Source organism: Globicephala melas, chromosome 3, assembly GCF_963455315.2.
Source record: "Globicephala melas chromosome 3, mGloMel1.2, whole genome shotgun sequence".
Lineage (NCBI taxonomy): Eukaryota > Metazoa > Chordata > Mammalia > Artiodactyla > Delphinidae > Globicephala > Globicephala melas.
This window is the reverse complement of record NC_083316.1, coordinates 52,973,606-52,992,052: the sequence shown is the minus strand read 5'-3', so window position 1 is coordinate 52,992,052 and position 18,447 is coordinate 52,973,606. Positions and strand designations below refer to the sequence as shown.

General features: G+C 38.6%; 1 protein-coding gene across 8 annotated transcripts in view; it reads right to left on the bottom strand.

The window, feature by feature from the left end:
- MAST4 (microtubule associated serine/threonine kinase family member 4) overlaps window positions 1-18,447 on the bottom strand; it is a 567,949-nt gene that overhangs the window by 257,393 nt on the left and 292,109 nt on the right. For all 8 annotated transcript variants that reach the window (XM_060295831.1, XM_060295835.1, XM_060295832.1 and 5 more), the window contains one exon: window positions 4,676-4,707. In XM_060295831.1, the coding sequence (XP_060151814.1) occupies window positions 4,676-4,707 (32 nt within the window). The remainder of the gene's footprint in view (window positions 1-4,675; window positions 4,708-18,447) is intronic.

The window sequence follows — 18,447 nt, the reverse complement described above, 5'->3', positions numbered from 1 at the left end:
CAGACCACCAGAAGCATCCCATTAATGACTCCCGTTCTGCTGTGCTAAATGCAGCTCAGCAACACCCGTGCCCAAAGGTATGTACATTTCAATGAGACGCGGAGGAGAAAAGACCTTTAATATCCAACTGAATGAACTTCAGTTCTTACAGATCCAACTGAATGGATGTCTGGCACTGTGGTAAGTGTGTTTTAAGATGCCTGTTTTCTTTGTGGAGAGGAAGATGAACCTCCTAGCACACCTGAAACCATTATATGCCAGCAGCACCTCACCCTACGTAGTCCGTGGCCAGCCCTACTAGACCCCAACCATTTCAGAATAATGATAAAAGGAAAAGGGGAATGGAGAAGGGACAAAACTCTATGGAGAGAAATAGTTGCGAAACACTAGTATTGCTGCTAGGTTGAGAAATTGAAATTAAACCGAGAAGACTCCTAAATTACTTTTTTTTTTTTTTTGCGGTACGCGGGCCTCTCACTGTTGTGGCCTCTCCCGTTGCGGAGCACAGGCTCCGGACAGGCAGGCTCAGCGGCCATGGCTCACGGGCCCAGCCGCTCCGCGGCATGTGGGATCTTACCGGACCGGGGCACGAACCCATGTTCCCTGCATCGGCAGGCGGACTCTCAACCACTGCGCCACCAGGGAAGCCCCCTAAATTACTTTTAATACTTTCAATACTCCCAGAAATTCCTCAGCACGCAGAAACATACTTCTCCAGGCCTTCTGTGCTTTGGGTTTCTGCTGCTAGATGTGTGGCCAAACAACATAAAGCCAAGAAACTAACTGACCAGATGTCAGTCACTGTTCTACTGAAATAAAGTGATAACTGCAGATAGTCCTACGGATCCCTGAACTACAGGGCTCCATGAAACAATGTACTCATGCTCACAATTAAAAGACATAGAAGAAAGGCTATTTTAATTTTGGGTAGCAAGGAGAATTTACTTGCTAAGAAGAGATAGTGCAGTTACATTCTCTGTGCAGGGGGCTTGGGGGGGGGGGTTTAAAGATCATTAAAAATCAACATTGGAGGAGGCAAGGGAGCTGGCCCCAGCCAATTTCCTGCCCCTCTCTCCAGGGAATTCCGAGAAGAAAAGAAGCTCCCTCTGTACTAGAGAGCTGTTTATTTGAGCAATTAACAAAACATGAGGGGGTCCTTTAAAATTAAAGGGGACCTTGGTTTTGCTCTGAACCATCCATTAGCTCACACCTTGGGCTTTTACCCTTTTTCCACTTTCCCTGTCAGAAAACAACCACCACCCAGAGAGCTTTGCCACTTAGAAATGTCATTTTAGGACCCAAGTTCAAAAAACTAGTTAAGGGACCCACAACACTAGGAACTTTTTAATAAATATGGACAGTTTAGATTCGCTGTTAGAAATTTTACAAGATAAATGTCTTGTACTTGGAATTTGCTTTTAGCTTTTCCTCAGCATTGTTTGTTTTTTATAATTATACTTGTTGACACATCTTTAGTTCAATCATCCTACCCACCATACAGTATTTCATTGTATGACTATATCATAATTTACTCAAAGGATATACAGATTTTGACAGGTAGCTGAGAGGAAAGGGAGCAGAGAGAGAGTATGGCAACTTTTGTTCCAAGGAGAAAGACAAGAACATGCTAGAAGAATCTGGGAAAATGGCTACTCTTTGTAAGGAGAAGACAGCTAGCTAAAATCCACCCATACAGGGAGCCAGAGTAGAAACGGGATTTGGGACCTTGAAGTTGGTAAAGGGCTGGAAGAGCCTCTGGAAAACTGATCCGGGGTCACTTGGTTTTTTAGTAACATCAGGTCTAGAAAGAAGTTCCCTTGATCTCTCTTGTCTGCTGACCTTTGTACCATTAAAAAAAGAAAAGTCACATCATTGTCTTTGCAACCTTTTAAAACACATGTGAAACACAGACTTCAAATTATTCCTTGAGAAAATGATCGTAAATTACAAATTAGTGGGGATCTGGATTACTTTTTTTCTAGAAAGAATATAGGCTGCTTTTTTATCCTTTTCAATTAGTAATAAAAAGAAAAGCCTATTTTCTGTGTTCTTTTATTTGTAAAGGCTTTAACTGTTATATAATATATACATGCTTTATATAACAAATATGTTTTTATCACATGATTCCAGACAAACATTGTCTATAAGCTTACTTAAAATTTTTTATAGACAATACTAAAATTTTTTAAAAATATGATAAATCTATGTGTCTGAATGATGAAAGTGCATTTTTAAAATATTACCCTTCAAGGCATACACATTAAAAGTGGCAGATATAACAAAATCAGGTGCCTTCTTCCAAGAGCACAGCTTTTCTGAAGGTACACCCCCTCTGACAAGTTCAGTCGCATTGCCGGGTACCATAGACAATGAGGAATACATCACATTGCACAGTTGCTTGCTGTTGACATGGAAATACAACTCAACAGAAGAGCAGGATCAAATCCTCAATCTTTCTGGGAGAAGGTAATAAAAGACTTGAAAGCATTTATGCAGTAAATAAACAGAGGAAGTGTTAACAGGTTTAATGATCAGGTACCATGATGCGGGCTAGCACCCGTACCTAATAAAAACACACCTGTGCTCTTCTTCATCAGATTTGTATTAAAATCACTTGAGCATTTATCTTATAAGTATTTTCTTTTTCTCAAAGTCATAAAAGAACCTTGCATGAGGAGAGTAATGACTGGCATCCTGTGTGGTGGTCACTGAAAACTCAGAGTGGCATTACATCCCAGAACATCTATGTCATAAGTCATTAATTCTTTGGGGAATACTTGTATTTAATAGAAAATTTAAAAATAGCATGTTTATTTCTTGTTTGCTTTACTTGCAATTATTAAGTTTTCCAAAATTCACTTTAAAAGGTAGATTTATGTTGACATATATATATATATATGATTTTTATTCCCATCATCTGATTGATAGAGCAACTGATTTTTATTAGGAGGGGATTTTAATTGGCTTAAATGTAATTCTATCTTACTAAGTATTCAAAGCATGTACTCCAAACAAACTGATGCCATCATCACTTTTTTTTATTAAAGAGTCCGTGCTCTCAAACAGAGAAATTTAAACATTTTCCTTACCACGTAGTTCCCCTATCAACTCATGGCCATCAGCTAACATGAACAGAATTGAGACTTACACAAGCGCAAAAGGAGATATGGCCCTTCAGTAGGTATACGGAATCTACTTTGCTGACTAACATTATTGTAATAATAATTTATAGGAAACATACTAACTTAAACAGGAAAAAGAAAAAGCACCATTTATCATAAAGGCTAAAAGGAAGCTCTGACTAAAGTTCTAAAGTTCTTAAATAAAGTATACAAGACAAGCCTAAGATGCTTTAAGCATACAAAATTATGAAGGAAAAGAGATTTTTGTCTACAAAGATATTTTATGTAGATATTTCTGTTTTTCTTGTTTCTGATTTCTCATCATGTTGGGAAATATCAAAAAGTTTAAACTTTTACAAGTCTAGGCAAAAGAGTCCTAATCTTAATGCAGGAGATTGGAAGTTTTTCATTCTAAGGACATTTCCGATGCTAAACTATTAGGCCATTAACCTGTAGTGTCCAGAGATGTAAGCTGGGAGCGAGTGAAAATTTATTTAGGCACGTTCTCCAAGAATAATGATCCAGTGTTCTCCTGGCAACTAAAAAAGTACAGACCAAAATGGAGAGCAATAAAATGTTCATGGTTCACGAAGTTTTGGTTCCTAGACGCAAAGACTGAAATTTCCCAAAATTGAGTCAAAAGAATGAATTCTTACAACAGTCACCACATACGTTTCTAATCCTCCAAGTTGAGATTTGCATGAATTTATCTTAAATATTAGACTTATTGTTTTAAAAGGACATTGCCCCATCCACTAAACTCAGCATAAATCAGACACCAAATCCAAATATTTCCAGATCAGCCCTTACACAGTACTAATTGATAGTAACTGTACCTTAGTAGAATATTAAAGGCAATTAACTTCATTCTGCAACTTGCTGATGCAAAAAACTATGATTTATGCAAATATATTATCAGCCTTAAAAATAAAAGGTGGAAACATACTATAAAGAAATCAAGTCAATGTTCACAAATTTGCTATTTTAATATAAGAGCATTACATGAATCAGTGCAGTAAGGTCTAGATCTAATAGAAAGTTTAGCTGATGCAAAGTCTTCATCAATTCAGAGGCAAAAGTATATCATTTACTCTGCATAAAATTCATAGTATAAAGATCATAGAATTCCAGGTCATGTAGATAAGCACTAATTCTTTAGTCAGATCATTTTAAACTATCTGCAGACCAAATAATGTTTTTGCTTGATTACATAATAGAAATTTTAAATTTAAGATTCTCCCAGGAATAACCTGCTGTATAAAAATAAATAAACAAATAAAGTAAAATTAAAAAAAAAAAAAGATTATCCCAGGAATAAATATGCATTTTGGCTTATAATGCCCATAAGGAACCCTAGAAACTTTCTTCAACTTATCTTGAAATCATTAATATTTAACATTTATAAATAAATGCAAAGCTTTGTGTTTTCTTAATTCAGTTGATTATCATTAATCTTCTGATTGCCATTGAAAATCTAACAAGTCAGAGAATAATGACATTACAAACTGTATCCCAGAATACAAATGAATCAATAAAGAAATTATTCTACTTACAGACTTCCTCTTCTGGGGAGACTCAGCTCCTTCTGCAAAAGAAAAAACGAAACATGTATATGAGATGCTACATTAACCTTAGACTACTAGGACACCAAACAGGTAACATAAAATGTATCATCCTTACTATGCTTGATTTGGCATTTTCTATACTGAAAAGATTTTAGTGTAATTATTTTATGCTGGATCCCTTCTGACATTGTTCCCTTTATACACTGTATTTGACGTACAAACCCTGTTTACCTAAATTCCAGAGCAGAAAAGACATCAATCCTCCCAAAGCAGTGACAGTCAAATACTGAGTTGAGCTACGTGACCCTATAATTGAGGGTAAGGGAAATCTGAGCAACCAAAGAACTTATCCAAAAAGGAAACAGAAGGAGGAGGAGAAATTTTGCAGAATTATAATTAAGTGAAAGGTGAAATGAAAAGGGTAGTGAAATCAGACTATTTGCCTCCAACAGAAATAAACTCATGCAAAACATTATGTCTACCAAAGATTATAATTTAAAAAAGAAATAGAGCAAAAGTTTTCCTTCTGGTATTATTTCTCAAAACAAATGTGACTTATGATTAAGGATATTTAAAAGTAGGTTAACGAACTTCTAAAAAGGTAACCAGACAGCAACAACAATTAATATAGTGCTTTATAGTTTCAAAGGATGCTCTCACACTTATCTCAAATTAAGATCATTATCTGCCTTTCTAGAGAGAGTCTATGGGAAAATAAAACAAAATAACCCAGCAAACAAACAAACAAAAAGGGATACAGAAATACCTCCACCCACTAATGGAGCTTTCAGAAGCCCGGGCACTCGAGAATGATTACTTGATGACAATAATTAAAGAATAGGAAGTAATGAGTCGCCTGGCTATTTTAACTCAAAATTTGAAAGCCTTGACTAAATTTGGGCTTTCCTTCCCATAATTATCTTTTTTTTTTTGCCTGCCAGGAGCTCAAGCATCATTTTTTGAAAGGTGCTTCCCCTTCAGCTTCAAACTCACCTTTCCTGTTCCCTATTTTTATTGGATCCTGAAATGTTTGTCATGGCCTGTGGCCTCACATCTTACTTCTAAACCATGCAATTTGCTCCATCACAGCTTACAAAAAATGGACTTAAGAGCAGCAGCCCAGAGGAGGATCCTGCCTTAAATAGAACTTATCCAAAGTTATTACTTTACTCACTTATTAACTGGAAAATATATTTTGATACAGATTTATAATAATCAGATCACTGTTTAATTGCAAGAAAAAAAAAACAATTTTAGGGACAGAGTATTTTCTTCCTTCTCCCAATAGCTAACCATTTTCTTTTCACGGACTGCAGGGTTCAGTGGTGAAATGCTTTTGTTTTGTTTCGTTTCGAGTTTTTCTTTAATCCTTCATTAGCCCCAAGAAATTACAGCGTTTGCTGAAGTTGGTTCCCTGATTCTGAAACATAAATATACCTTTATTTACTAAAGTCTCTAATGAGAAGAGTAAAGTCTTTGACCAAGGCAGTTTTCCTTGGGAACTGAAATGTAAATAGAACACCGATGAGTAATTGTCTCTACGTGTGTCTTGGGTTATGACAAGCACTGAGAAATCTGTTTGTATTCAGGTTAAAAAAAGAAAAAAAGAAAAAAAGAGAAAAGGAGAACTGCCTAGAAGTAATCATTCACCAGAGGGTTTCTTTTAAAAAGAAATTACTGATCTGAAAAGGAATACATATATATAGCTGAATCACTGTGCTGTACACCTAAAACTAACACACCATTATAAATCAAATAAACGTCAATAAAAAAAAAAATTACTGAGACCCACTACATAGCAAAAGGCCTAGAGCTTAATTAAATAAGTAAATACTGCTGTTTAGTAAGTTCATCTGACAGCAGTATTAAAAGAAAAGGAGGCGTACCTGAGGTGCTATCATTAAAAACAGAAAAAAATAAGTCAGATGTTGTTTCAGTTCTGTACGCAAACAGATCACTCAGAAGATATAACAGGATAAGGGCCAAATAAATGATCCCCAAATAGTTCAATCAATCATATTCCACCAAATGACCCGACTGTAAGCTGGATGCTTTGCTATGAGAAGAAACTGCTGAAACGGCAAGATAAGGGATGAAAACCGACTCTGTTTTTAATCAGAAAGCCCTTCCAACAGGTCTAGAATTATGAGTTCTAAACAAGAAAAAAGGTCACAGTGGGTAACCCCGCACTGCTGCTCCCCGGGACGGCGGCCGAGGTTCCAGGACATTTAATAGGCCACTGTCAATGACCTGCAGGGTCTGTGCTAACCAGGCTGAGGAGCTAATCCACCTGACGGCTTGAATGTCAGGCTTGGAACTGGAAACTCAATTTGCTAGCAAATTGGAATCAGATGCGATGGTAATAAAGTGAGAGAAATGAATGTGCTGTGGCCAAGACCTTGTGAACAGTGGCTGCAAAAGCCTGCAAATCCCAAGAGGGCTAAGCGATTGCAGACAGAGCCAGGAGGGGCTGCTGTCCTGCTGCGTGGGGAGGGACCATGCACTGATCAAACTGCACGGGCTGGATGCAAATGAGCAATATCAAGGCACTTACTGCCCCAATCCTAGTGGTACTGTGCGTGTGTGTCCTTATTCTCTTAATGTCAGGATAAGGTCACTAAACCATACTTACATAATTAGATACGACATGTGGTATTGGTTCCGGTCATAAACCAAAGCTTGAGCTTAGTATATTTGGAACATGTGTAAAAAATTAGCATCAGATTAAGAATAGAGAAGGGAAGGGGGCAGAGAGAAAAAAGGGCAAGAAGTGTCCATCTGAACTAAAATCTATGTGATTATTAATCATCACAGGTTAAAGAAATGCATGAGTGTATTTAAGAATATTAAAATTTTAAAATTATTTTCATTGATATTGATTTTTCAGTGACATCTAATATTTTTTAGAATTGCTGTGTATCATTACTTGCTTGAAAAAATGATCTCCTTTGCCCCCTTTCTAAAAATGTTGACTAGCAAATACGTGCATTTGAAAATAAAGACAAAGTTAATCGAAGAACTCTGTTTACCTTCTTGTGATCTCTTGATAAGACTGAGAACACACAGATTCCTCAAATACTGAAAGAGAATTTCTGTGAGTCTGGGAAGAAAAGAAAGCATAACAAATGATCCTGCCCCTTTCCTCGGCCAGCCTTGGCCTCAAAAGGAGAAGAAAACTTGTCTCGTTCATAAAGGCAGTTGAGAAACAGCTGCAACGTTTAATATGTACAAGCAATTTCCACAATGGCAATTTAAAAAATATATACTATTTAATACGTATTTAATAGTTATACATACACAAATAAAACAACATGGCAACACATGCCACATGTATTTAAGAAATCTTTGAACTATTCTTTTTAACTGATGGGCCACGTTATGATTTAAAAGAGAAAGGAGATCTTATATCATATTACAAATATTATATTACAAATAAAATATCCCCTCCTTCAAGAGGTGGGGCTTAATTCTCTTCCTCTGGAGAGTGGGCTGGACTTAGTGACTCCCTTCCAAAGACAGAGGAGGGAAAAGGCAAAGTAGCAACTTTTAAGTGGAGAAACCTGACAGACACCGTCTGAACCAACCAACATTAATGTTAGCAACAATAATCATAGATACCATGTGCCCCTGATACGATGTCATGAGAAGAGACTTCACCACTGTGGCATTCTCCCTAAAAATCCTTAACTCCAGTCTCATCCTGGAAGAAGTACCGGGGAAAACCAAACTGAGGATCATTCTACAGAACATTCTACAGAACAACTGTCAGGGTTGTGAAAAACAAGGAACAACTGAGAAACTGTTACAGGTCGGAGAAGACTCAGGAGAACGATGACAAAATGCAATGTAGGATCCTAGACTGGATTCTGAACCATAAACAGGACAGTAGTGGAAGACCTGGTGATATCCAAATAAAGTGTTTCGTTAACAGTAATGTACTAATGTCAATTTCATAATTTTGACAAATGTATTAAGGTTACATTAAGATGTTAACATTAGGGGAAACTGGTGGAAGGATATGCAGAGATTCAACTGTCTTCAACTTTTCTATAAATCTAAAATGATTTCAATTTTTTTTTTAAAGTTCTCTAAAAAGAAAGAGAGAGCTAAGGAGAAAGAAAGACGTGTGTGTGTGTGTGTGTGTGTGTGTGTGTGTGTGTGTGTGTGTGTGTGTGTAGGCTAGGGCATGGAATGTATGAATAAATATCGAAATAGTCTATGCTTATTTTAAGGCCACATTTAACCCAGTATTTTAGAAGTTTATAGAAATAATCTAAGTGAGAGAAGCTTGTGACTAGGACCATCAGTGAAGATGTTGAGAAGCAGTCAGGTCTGAGATATGTTTTTACAGAATATACAAAAGAACTGGATGTGGAAGATGGAAGAGAAAGCCAGAAAGAGTAAAAGTTCTTGGCCTGTGCAGGGGGAGTTTGAGGGAAGAACGGTCCTATCTGGATACATCACATCCAAGATGTCTGTAAGAAATCCAAAGAAAAATTTCCAAGCAGGTGGTTGGACAAACGAACCTGGGTTCAGGAGAGAGGTCGGGGCTGAAAATAGACTTTGAACTCATTATTGTGTAAGATGGTACATAAAACCGTGTGCTGGAAGTGACAGGAGAAGAGAGAACAGAAAAAGAAGTGGCACATATACCTATATGTATATATACAGGACCACTTAAAATCTACAAAAGGGGAGAATTCTGCTACACACTACGCCCTGTTAAATGATGTGCTGAACTATGCAGACCCTGCGTTCTTCAAACAACACAAACTGAATGAGGCTAGCAAGTAAAAATACTACTGGGTAGACACCAGCTCTCACACAGGTGACGGGATTGTTGCACAGACAAGGTCAGAAAATGGGTGGGAACTAGGAAATTAACCCCCAGAGAACATGACCACAGCTGGGGAATGGCCCGTTAGGACACCTCTGCTGCTCAAGGCTCAACTGGGGCTCAGCCTCCAGGAAGGACCTCTCCACTGTCCCAGCACCTTCCCCTCAGCACTCTGGCAGGTCCCCACTCCCCGCGAGTGTCCCATTACTGCCAGGTGTCAGCCAGCATGATCACGCCTGAGTTTCTGCAAAGAGCTGAGATGCGGGAAGCAGTGTATCAGGCACCGTTAGGGACACGTAAGGAGGAAATAAAATAAGACAGATTTAAAAGCTACTTGGGGAAACACACACAGCAAAAGAGATATCACCAGGTGCAGGATTATGCAGTATAATTTGAATGAATAAATGTTAACAGGGGAGAGAAAATAAAAGGGGATGAGATAATTCAGCTCAAGCAGTGGTTCTGAATGCAGTCCGGCTACACATCAGTGTCACCCAGGGAGCTTTTACAAATACCGATGTCTGAACACCACCCTGGAGATGGAGAGGGAGTTGTGTGTATGCGTTGTTTCGTGGCGGCTGGTACTTTTAAGTACCCTTAAGGCCTATTAGTTTGCCTTTGGATTTTTTTCTTTATGGACTACTACTTTTCTAGCTGTCATCAGAGTAGTGAAGTTTTAGGGTTTTTTGTTATTTCCTTTCCAAGTGGGAAGCACTGTAGGGCAAGGAAGGGTACCCCAAATGGAACTCTCCCTACCTGATGGGGTGTAAATTTAGCTAGGGGTATAGGCTCAGCAAGGGATTGGCTCTTTTAAAGGGATGTTTTTGGCCCCATTTTTCTGGCCTCCATTTCTGAGTTACTTGTGAAGGCAGAAGCAGAGGACAGGAAAGTTCACACCACAGAACCAGATCTTACAGAACCAGGCTTGGTTCTGAAACACAGCTGCACACAAAAGGGGCTTATGTTCAAACCTCTTGAAAAATCCAGTGAATTGCCCATACAGTACGTAGCTCTGTGCATAAAAATCTGTAGAATGAAGCTGGAGAAGCAGTAGGTAGACCTCTACAGAGATGCTTGGACATTCAAACTGTTCATCCTGTAAAATACCACTCAGTGGGAATGTGAGATGGGTGGAGAACCCTAAAGGACCCCTCCTTTCTTGCAGGTTTTATTTCATGCTGTTTCTGTGTCTATAACCACAGTGCACTTTAACATATTTACCTGTGGTAGTAAAGTTCAACAAAATAAACCGTGAAAGGTACACACACAAGATCCCTGCTGCGTTTTCATGTAAACTTTACTCTATCGCAACCGCATACTCACTTTCTCCGAAAAAACAGAAGTAGTTACCGCCTTCCTTACTTTCTGGGTTGGCTTTTTCTGCCGTGAATTCAAATCAACGGCCATCGTCCCCAAGACTAGGCATTCGTCTCATGGGCCCTTTCCATACACAGAGTTTCTCAGTCACAATATGGGTGTCTGGCTCTTTGAGTTTTATAAAATCCTATCCGAAATGGAGTCTATGAATTTCTTAACAAACTCACCTGGCTGTCTGGCAGGACACGCCAGCCTTCCCATGGAAAGCCCAGAGATGAGCAGTTGCCCAGGATCGCAAAGCCAGGAGGCGGTGGAAGCAAAATGTGAACCTACGACACCCAGCCCCAATTTTCCCCCTACACTCCAGTGTGAAAGTGCTGGAGAGCAGGCCAGAGTGGTGTCGTGCACGACAGGGAGGGGAGTCTGAATGAGGACATGAGCACAGAGGGTTGGCGTTAATTTAAGAAAAAAAAAAAGGAGGGCAGCTTTTCCTCTAAAGAGGGAGAAAAGTACAAGTAAAAACAGGTACCTTTTAAAGAAGAACAAAGGAAAACTGAAGCAATTTACTTGGAGTTCCGTAATTTCAGAAACCGAGAAGACAAAATCTTCTGCCAAAGGTGAAAACAAGGGGCACACGTGGGGATTAAAGCAAGCAAAATGGGGTTCTTTTATCCAATTGCACACTTTTTAGTAAAGGCTGCTGAGGCAAGTGCTATGCCAGGCACTGGGCATAAAGGACTTGGCTTGCTTTTTCTATAGTGTGGAAAGGCCTGGAATAGCGGTTTTTTTCAATAGTACCAAGGGAGGGGGCGATCAGTTTTCTTTAAGGAGAGTCAGGATTGTTTCTTGCCCAGTGATATTCCCCATTATTCATGATAACAAAATCTGGTGGAACTGAGCTATTCTCAACCTCCAGGCTTAGCGCAGGTTAAATTAAGCTAATGACAAAGTTCATTGTCTGAGCCAAAGTAATTGGTTCAGAGATGGCATCTGATTCAATCTGGGAAAACAAGATGCAAAACAATGTTTGCTCTAGGCTCCTGGGAAAGAATGCCTTCCTTTTTCCAAGACAGTTAACAGGAAAGGAGGATCATTAAACCCAAGAAGCTAATGACAGCCGCAGGGTAGAAGGTGACAGAAAAGAAAGACAGGTAGAAACTGGGTCTTGGGTGATGTCTTTGAAACAATGGATCTAGTCTTGCTTATACCTGGATTTCTCAGTTACGTGAGTCAATCGAGTCCCTTTATTGTTTAAACCAGTTTAACCTGTGGTTTCTGTTCCTTACAATTCAAATATTCCCAAGTGATGCAATACTTAAGCCTGGTCTTTCTTCCACGGCCACTGGGAGTTGGCTAGGCAGCCTCAGGAGTGGGTGAGGAAAGGGGCATTCCAGAAGAGGGAACGGATGCTGCAAAGTACTGCGGAGTGAAACAGTACACAGCTCTTAGTAAACTTGGAATGGCCGGAAATGAGGGTAGAAAGAAAAAACCAACAGGACATGAGAACAGAGGCAGGGACAAGGCAAATCACAGAAGGGTTTTGGAAGAGTCTGTCTTTATCCTATAGGCAATGGGGAGCTCACGGAACATTTTAAGTAGGAGAATAAGATGGTCAAACTTAACACGTCAAAAAGGATCACTCTGGTATCAGGGTGTCAAATGGCTTACGGAAGACACACGGGAAATTAACTCAGAGGCTTATTCAATTGCCCAGGAAGCATAGCCCAGTGCCAGGACTAAGAAAGAGGTAGTGGGGAAAGAGGGGAGGGGCAAATTCAAGAGAGAAGCCTGTGTGTATAGGATCTACCGGAGTTGAAAAGAAATGCTTAGCTCTTGGGAAGGTTTAGAACATTAGGAGCTAAGGGCAGGGCTCCATCCAGAGATTAGGGAAGAGGGCCATCCAAAAGTTAAATAATGGAAATCTGAATGTGGATAAGGGGATGGCAAAACCATTTAATTTAGACCAGAGAGTCCCAGATGGCAGGGAATGTGGGATAGATTTGCAAAGTAAGATAAGAGCAAAGGTGGGCATCGCAGGTCTTTCTTGCATGAAAGTTAACTATCATTCATCACAAACCCCTCCTCCACTTTAAAATTTTTACACAATTGGTGGGAATTGTTTTTCTTTACTAAGCCCATCGGCCTTCACCCATCTAGTAACAGTCCCTAATGTTTACTGCATGGTGAGGTACATTATCTTAATTTTCAGTATTCTTTCCGTTTGACAGAACTGAGGCACAGACCAGTTAAGTAGCAACACAAGGTCACAGAGCTGGCAAATGGCTGAGCTTGTCTTTGAATCTGCAGCAGCCTGAGTGCAGAGCAGTTTAATTATTTTTCATCACCAAGTAAGATTTGGTGTATCTGTACCACAGACTCCCCTCATGCAGGCTATCAAGTTGCATTCACAGCTGATAACACACTGGCAATTACTCTCAGAAAGGAATGTTACAACACAGCTTTGCAGCTCTTTCTAAGCAAATTTCCCACTTAAATTATTTTTATAGACTCTGGTTTTATTTGAAGCAAAGCCTTGCAAACACATTACTTTTAACACAGACCTTTTTAAGTAGAAAAAGCATAACAAGTCAAATCATCAGTTAACCCCAAGTCAATGAGCAAATGAAACAAGCTTCCTTTCCAGCCAATTACTAGGGGTTTTGATGCTTCCTAACTACACCCTTGACATCAAAAAATCCAGCTTGGGAATCTCACACATTCACACACACAGACACACAGACACACACAGACACATACACACACACATATATCCTGCCTTCCAATTCAGTATTATATAAGGGAAGTCTGCCTCCTAAGTCTCCATGTTTCTCTGCAGGGTTTGCTGAGTAAAACTAGTATTTAATGTTAATAACATCTCCAGTTTACTGAGTGCTTACTATATACTAAATGAGGTGCATTTATTTCCTCAAGATTAGGAGCTTCCAGCCCATAGTCATACGGTATTTTATGTCTTCATTTTCTTCTTAAAGAACAAAATACTGTCTCTTTCAAGCAAAAGTGTGTCACTTTTGATCAAATGAGAGGAGCCACAGTCCTTTGCAACAAAGGAAGCAAAACAAGAAAATGTATATTAGATCAGCCAAACTTTATGCTAAACAAAAATACTTATTTAAGCCTATTGTATACTTCATAGTGATGAAATGAATAGGATCTAGAGTCAGATATACCTATAATCTAACGTAAGTCAACGCTGGAAAATGTCCTTGAAAAATCTCTTTAACTTCTCTAAGACTTAGTCTTCTAAGTTATAAAATGAGGATATTACAATCGATGCCATAAGGTGTTGAGAAGACGACTGAGGACGCACATCCTGCATGCAGCACAGTTCCTGAACACACCAGCACCCTAGATGTCAGCCATTACTATTGAAGTGTGATACTCGCATCAGATGTGCCACCTGGGGCACAAGTGAAGAGCTCTAATCAAGAGAGGAATGGGTAAAATCAAAGAGCAAGTGCTCAGGATGCCTACCTTGTCCTCTCTGAATGCAGAACCTGGGCACAGTTCTGTCGAGCAATTGGAAGATTCCAAGCAAATCAGGCTTCAGTGAAATCACACACCCTGTTACTAATCAGCAGAAAAAATTCCTTTAGCAGAAGGAGATCAAACACAAATGCTGGATATTTAAAATTTTAATTGCCCTAAAGACTGTACGTTTAGAGGTCCTTCAGGACTATAAAATTAAGGTCACCGTGGACAAGTTTTGTGATTCTCTTTTTTCCCTTAGAAGAGACTTATGAAGGCTCTTGATAAATACGCGTATCAGCCCTGCCACTTAACTATGTTTCTTTTTACTTGGGAAAGCCTGTGACCTATGGTGAGCTTAGATAAAAAGGCAACGCCGCACAGCTGTGCCCTGCAAGGCTTCACAATTTTTTCAGGTCTTCCATCCATTACCAGCAAATTACAGTAAATTCAAAATATTGATCTGCACACTCCTATATGGGAAGAAAGTTACTATGGACTTTTATTGCTTACTGTTGGGTACAATTCCCTGGAATCAATAAAAGCTACAATGTTCATAAGCTTCTAAAAGGATAGTTAATATAGTGGATATGAGACACCTCTTAGGATCACTATAAATCTATAGGATTCTTCAACAGAACAGTGGCAAACATCTTCACTGTTCAAAAGCCTTATTTGATTTTAGAATCTTCTCATTACCCAGGAAAACGCCCTGGGAAAGAAATGAATATCAATGACTGGCAAAACTAGAAAAGGCCCTGCTTAACAGATTTTCTGTTTGACCTGTTGGTTCCCCTGCATTTCCACACCAACGTTACTGTCCAATCCAGAGTCAGTCATTAAGAGTTGTGATTGTTTGTTTTTTTTAAGAGTATCGTAGCACAGATTTAAGACGAGTTTTCTTGACCGAGGTTTCCAGGGTCCATCAAAGGAGACTGCTGGCCCATAAACAATATTTCAACCACCCCTAATTTAAAGAATCAATATCCTTTTATAAACCAATTTTTAAAAATCAGATAATAATTCAAAGGTTCTATTAAAGTTACAGACAACCTTAATACAAAAAGAAAAAGGCTTTTTATAGAACCAGGAAACAGAACTGGGTGAGACTATTTGACCAGTGATAGTGAATTCATTCAGCTGATGAATCCTTTTTATTTACTAAATACACTCTATAGTTTATCTAGCAGTCACTATTCTGAAAGCCCATTTTAGTGTAGAAATTTACAGGCAAATCAGCTCAAGGGAGCTCTTGAAGTGCAATATGAAGCTGATACCCACAAGTCTGCTTTCTTCTGAAACCACTCTTCTCCATCTAAATGCAAAAGACGATGTTTAAAATGTACATATAAAATGTATGAGGGTGATGGAAGATTAATGACACACATATTCAAATAATCAATAATGTGTCTTAAGCCTTTAATGGTACTGAAATTTATTGTAAAGAGGTCACAGAATAAAATAAACAATTGCCTTACAAAGGATATATTTTACTTAGTAAGTAATAGGTCCTGTCTGTTAAAGGGTACGAATTGGACTTTTTTGCAAGTTATTTTCTCCAATGTGCTATTTCAAATAGCACCAGCTGAAAGTACACTGGAATTGGGAACCCTGAGATTGAAGAACACAGAGTAAGGTAGGATCCCCTATTTCTTGCTTCACACCTTCCCCCCATCACCCACGAAAACTGGTGCTGCTGGGCTGCTCCTGTGATGCAATAAATCTAGTGGGTGCCAGGCCCTGTGCTACTCATTTTCTCCTACAGGGTTTCATTTAAGCCTTACCCCTACCCTGCAAGTATAGGAAGGGTGACCGCCATTTTTTTCTGATGGGGAAATTGAACCTTGGAAAAGTTACATTGTGATTTGCCCAAGGTCAGTGGTCTCACATTAAGGATAGTATAGCAAAGACAAAGTAGCCTTGATGACCCTTTCCCATACTGCACCAGTCCTGGACACTCAACCGAAAAACATTTTTATGTGAGACATAGTAAGTCCTTATTTACTTAAGCTGCTGTTAGTTGCGTTTGCAGTTATTTGCAGCTAAATACATTCCTGATACTCTCCAAAAATAGTAGTGAACTTTGCAAGCTCCAAAGTCAGCTTTGGAGCAGTGTATCCAAAGGTACACCTGGCATTAAGACAACTCTGACACCATCAACTCTGAGCATTAGGAGGGCTGGTGCTTGTTACCCAGAGAAAAAGATCAAATGTTCCTTAAATTAAGATTAGATTGTATGAGAAACAAAATCCTTGGAAACACTGATTACAGATCTGTCAATGTGGTTCCTTTTTCCAAAATCAATTGGGAGGGCCGCGCAGTGTGTGTTAATGACTTTGAAGTTAACCAAAGAGACTCCAAACTTAATGGTATCACATTTGTGACAGTTAATTAGCAGAAAATATTAAAGTACAGTGGAGTTTTTGCCTTTTTTTTTTTTAAGCACCAAAAGCAATAAAAGTCTTTGGGGTTTTAATTGCTTCTTCCCTAAGACTGAATTCTATTCTCATTGCAAAGACAAAATCCTCTCTCTCAAAGTCAAAATGACCCCTTGTGTGATGTTTTTGGACCAGAAGGACTACAACAAGAGTGGACATTTAAACTGAAGACCCAGGAAAGTTTTTCATAAGGTGGCCTCTTATTTTTACTAACTGAAAAATTAAGTATTTTCCGAGCAGGAAGCTCTCCCCCTTATCATATGTGAACGCTGCCATTTTAATTCAGAGGTCAGTTTAGGTGATTTCCACTATGGTTTCTATTATACTAATTAGGTTCTTCCTTTTAAAAATAAAAAAAAATAAAAATAAATAAAAAAAATAAAAGGCATACTAGACCTTATTGTACTGACATGATTGCTGTATTATAGAGAAGCTATGTGTTACTGGGTTACACTATCACCTTGGAAACCTGAAATTCATAGTCAAGTCTGGATGTACAGTCTATAGAAGCAAAAAAAAAACCCAACAGTCTAAACTGACTATACTATAACATAGTATGAACAAAGGGGGAAAATCAACTCTCAAACACTGAAGAATACAAAATTACAGGCAGCCTAAACTATCTTTCAAAGTCACACAATTTAGACAAGCTGATGAATTGGCACTAATGCTTTTAAATGGTCCTATCACTTTAAATGCTAGTTAAAAAAAAGAAAAGAGAAAGTAAACTAAATTACACTGAATAGAATTATGTACCAATTAGGAAAAAAGTAGCTAAGTAAAATAGACTGTTAAAGAACTACATGTCTCTTTTTTTTATTGAGATATAATTGACATAGCATTGTATGAGTTTAAGGTGTACAACATACTGATTTGATACATTTGTATTGCAATATAATTGCCATTGTAGTGTCAGCTAACACCTCTATCATGTCACATAATTATCATTTCTTCTAGTGATGAGAAAAAATTAAGGTCTAATCTCTTGGCAAGCTTAATGTTTATAATACAGTTTGTGGTCTATAATCACTGTACTGTGTGTTAGCTCTCCAGGACTTATTTATGTGTTAGTTGCAAGTATGTCTCCTTAAACAACATCTCTCCCATTCCCCCAGCCCCAGCCCCTGGTAACCACCATTACTCTCATTTTTCTAGTTCAGTTATTTTAGATTCCACATATAAGAGATTATATGTGTCTTTTAAAGATAGAACCTAAATATAAAAACCCTAAGTGCTAAATGCTATACGCTAATTGAATTAAGTTGCTAACCCACGTGTCCTTAGGCTCACCAGGAGGAAAGTGCTGAGACGGCAGAGCCGTAAGAAGGCAGCCAGGCAGGGAGGCTCAGGAACCTGGCTTAGGACGATGGCCTTGGGCAAATGACTTACCCTCTCTGTGGCTTCCTTCCCTCACTGGAGACGATCAATCATAAGAGTTCATAGTGTCATTGTGAGGATTAAATGAAAGGATACGTATAAAGTACCTAGAAAAGTGACTGGCACACATCGAGCATGCTGATATTACGTTATTATTCTATCTTAAATATTCATTCACTAATCTGACTTTGCAACCCTAAGGTTTTGCAATTCAAAAGTGTAAAGTGTTCATCTACACAATAGGTAGTTATGCTGATATATCGTCTGTGCACCAAAGCACAGATGAAAACTAGTAATACATTTAA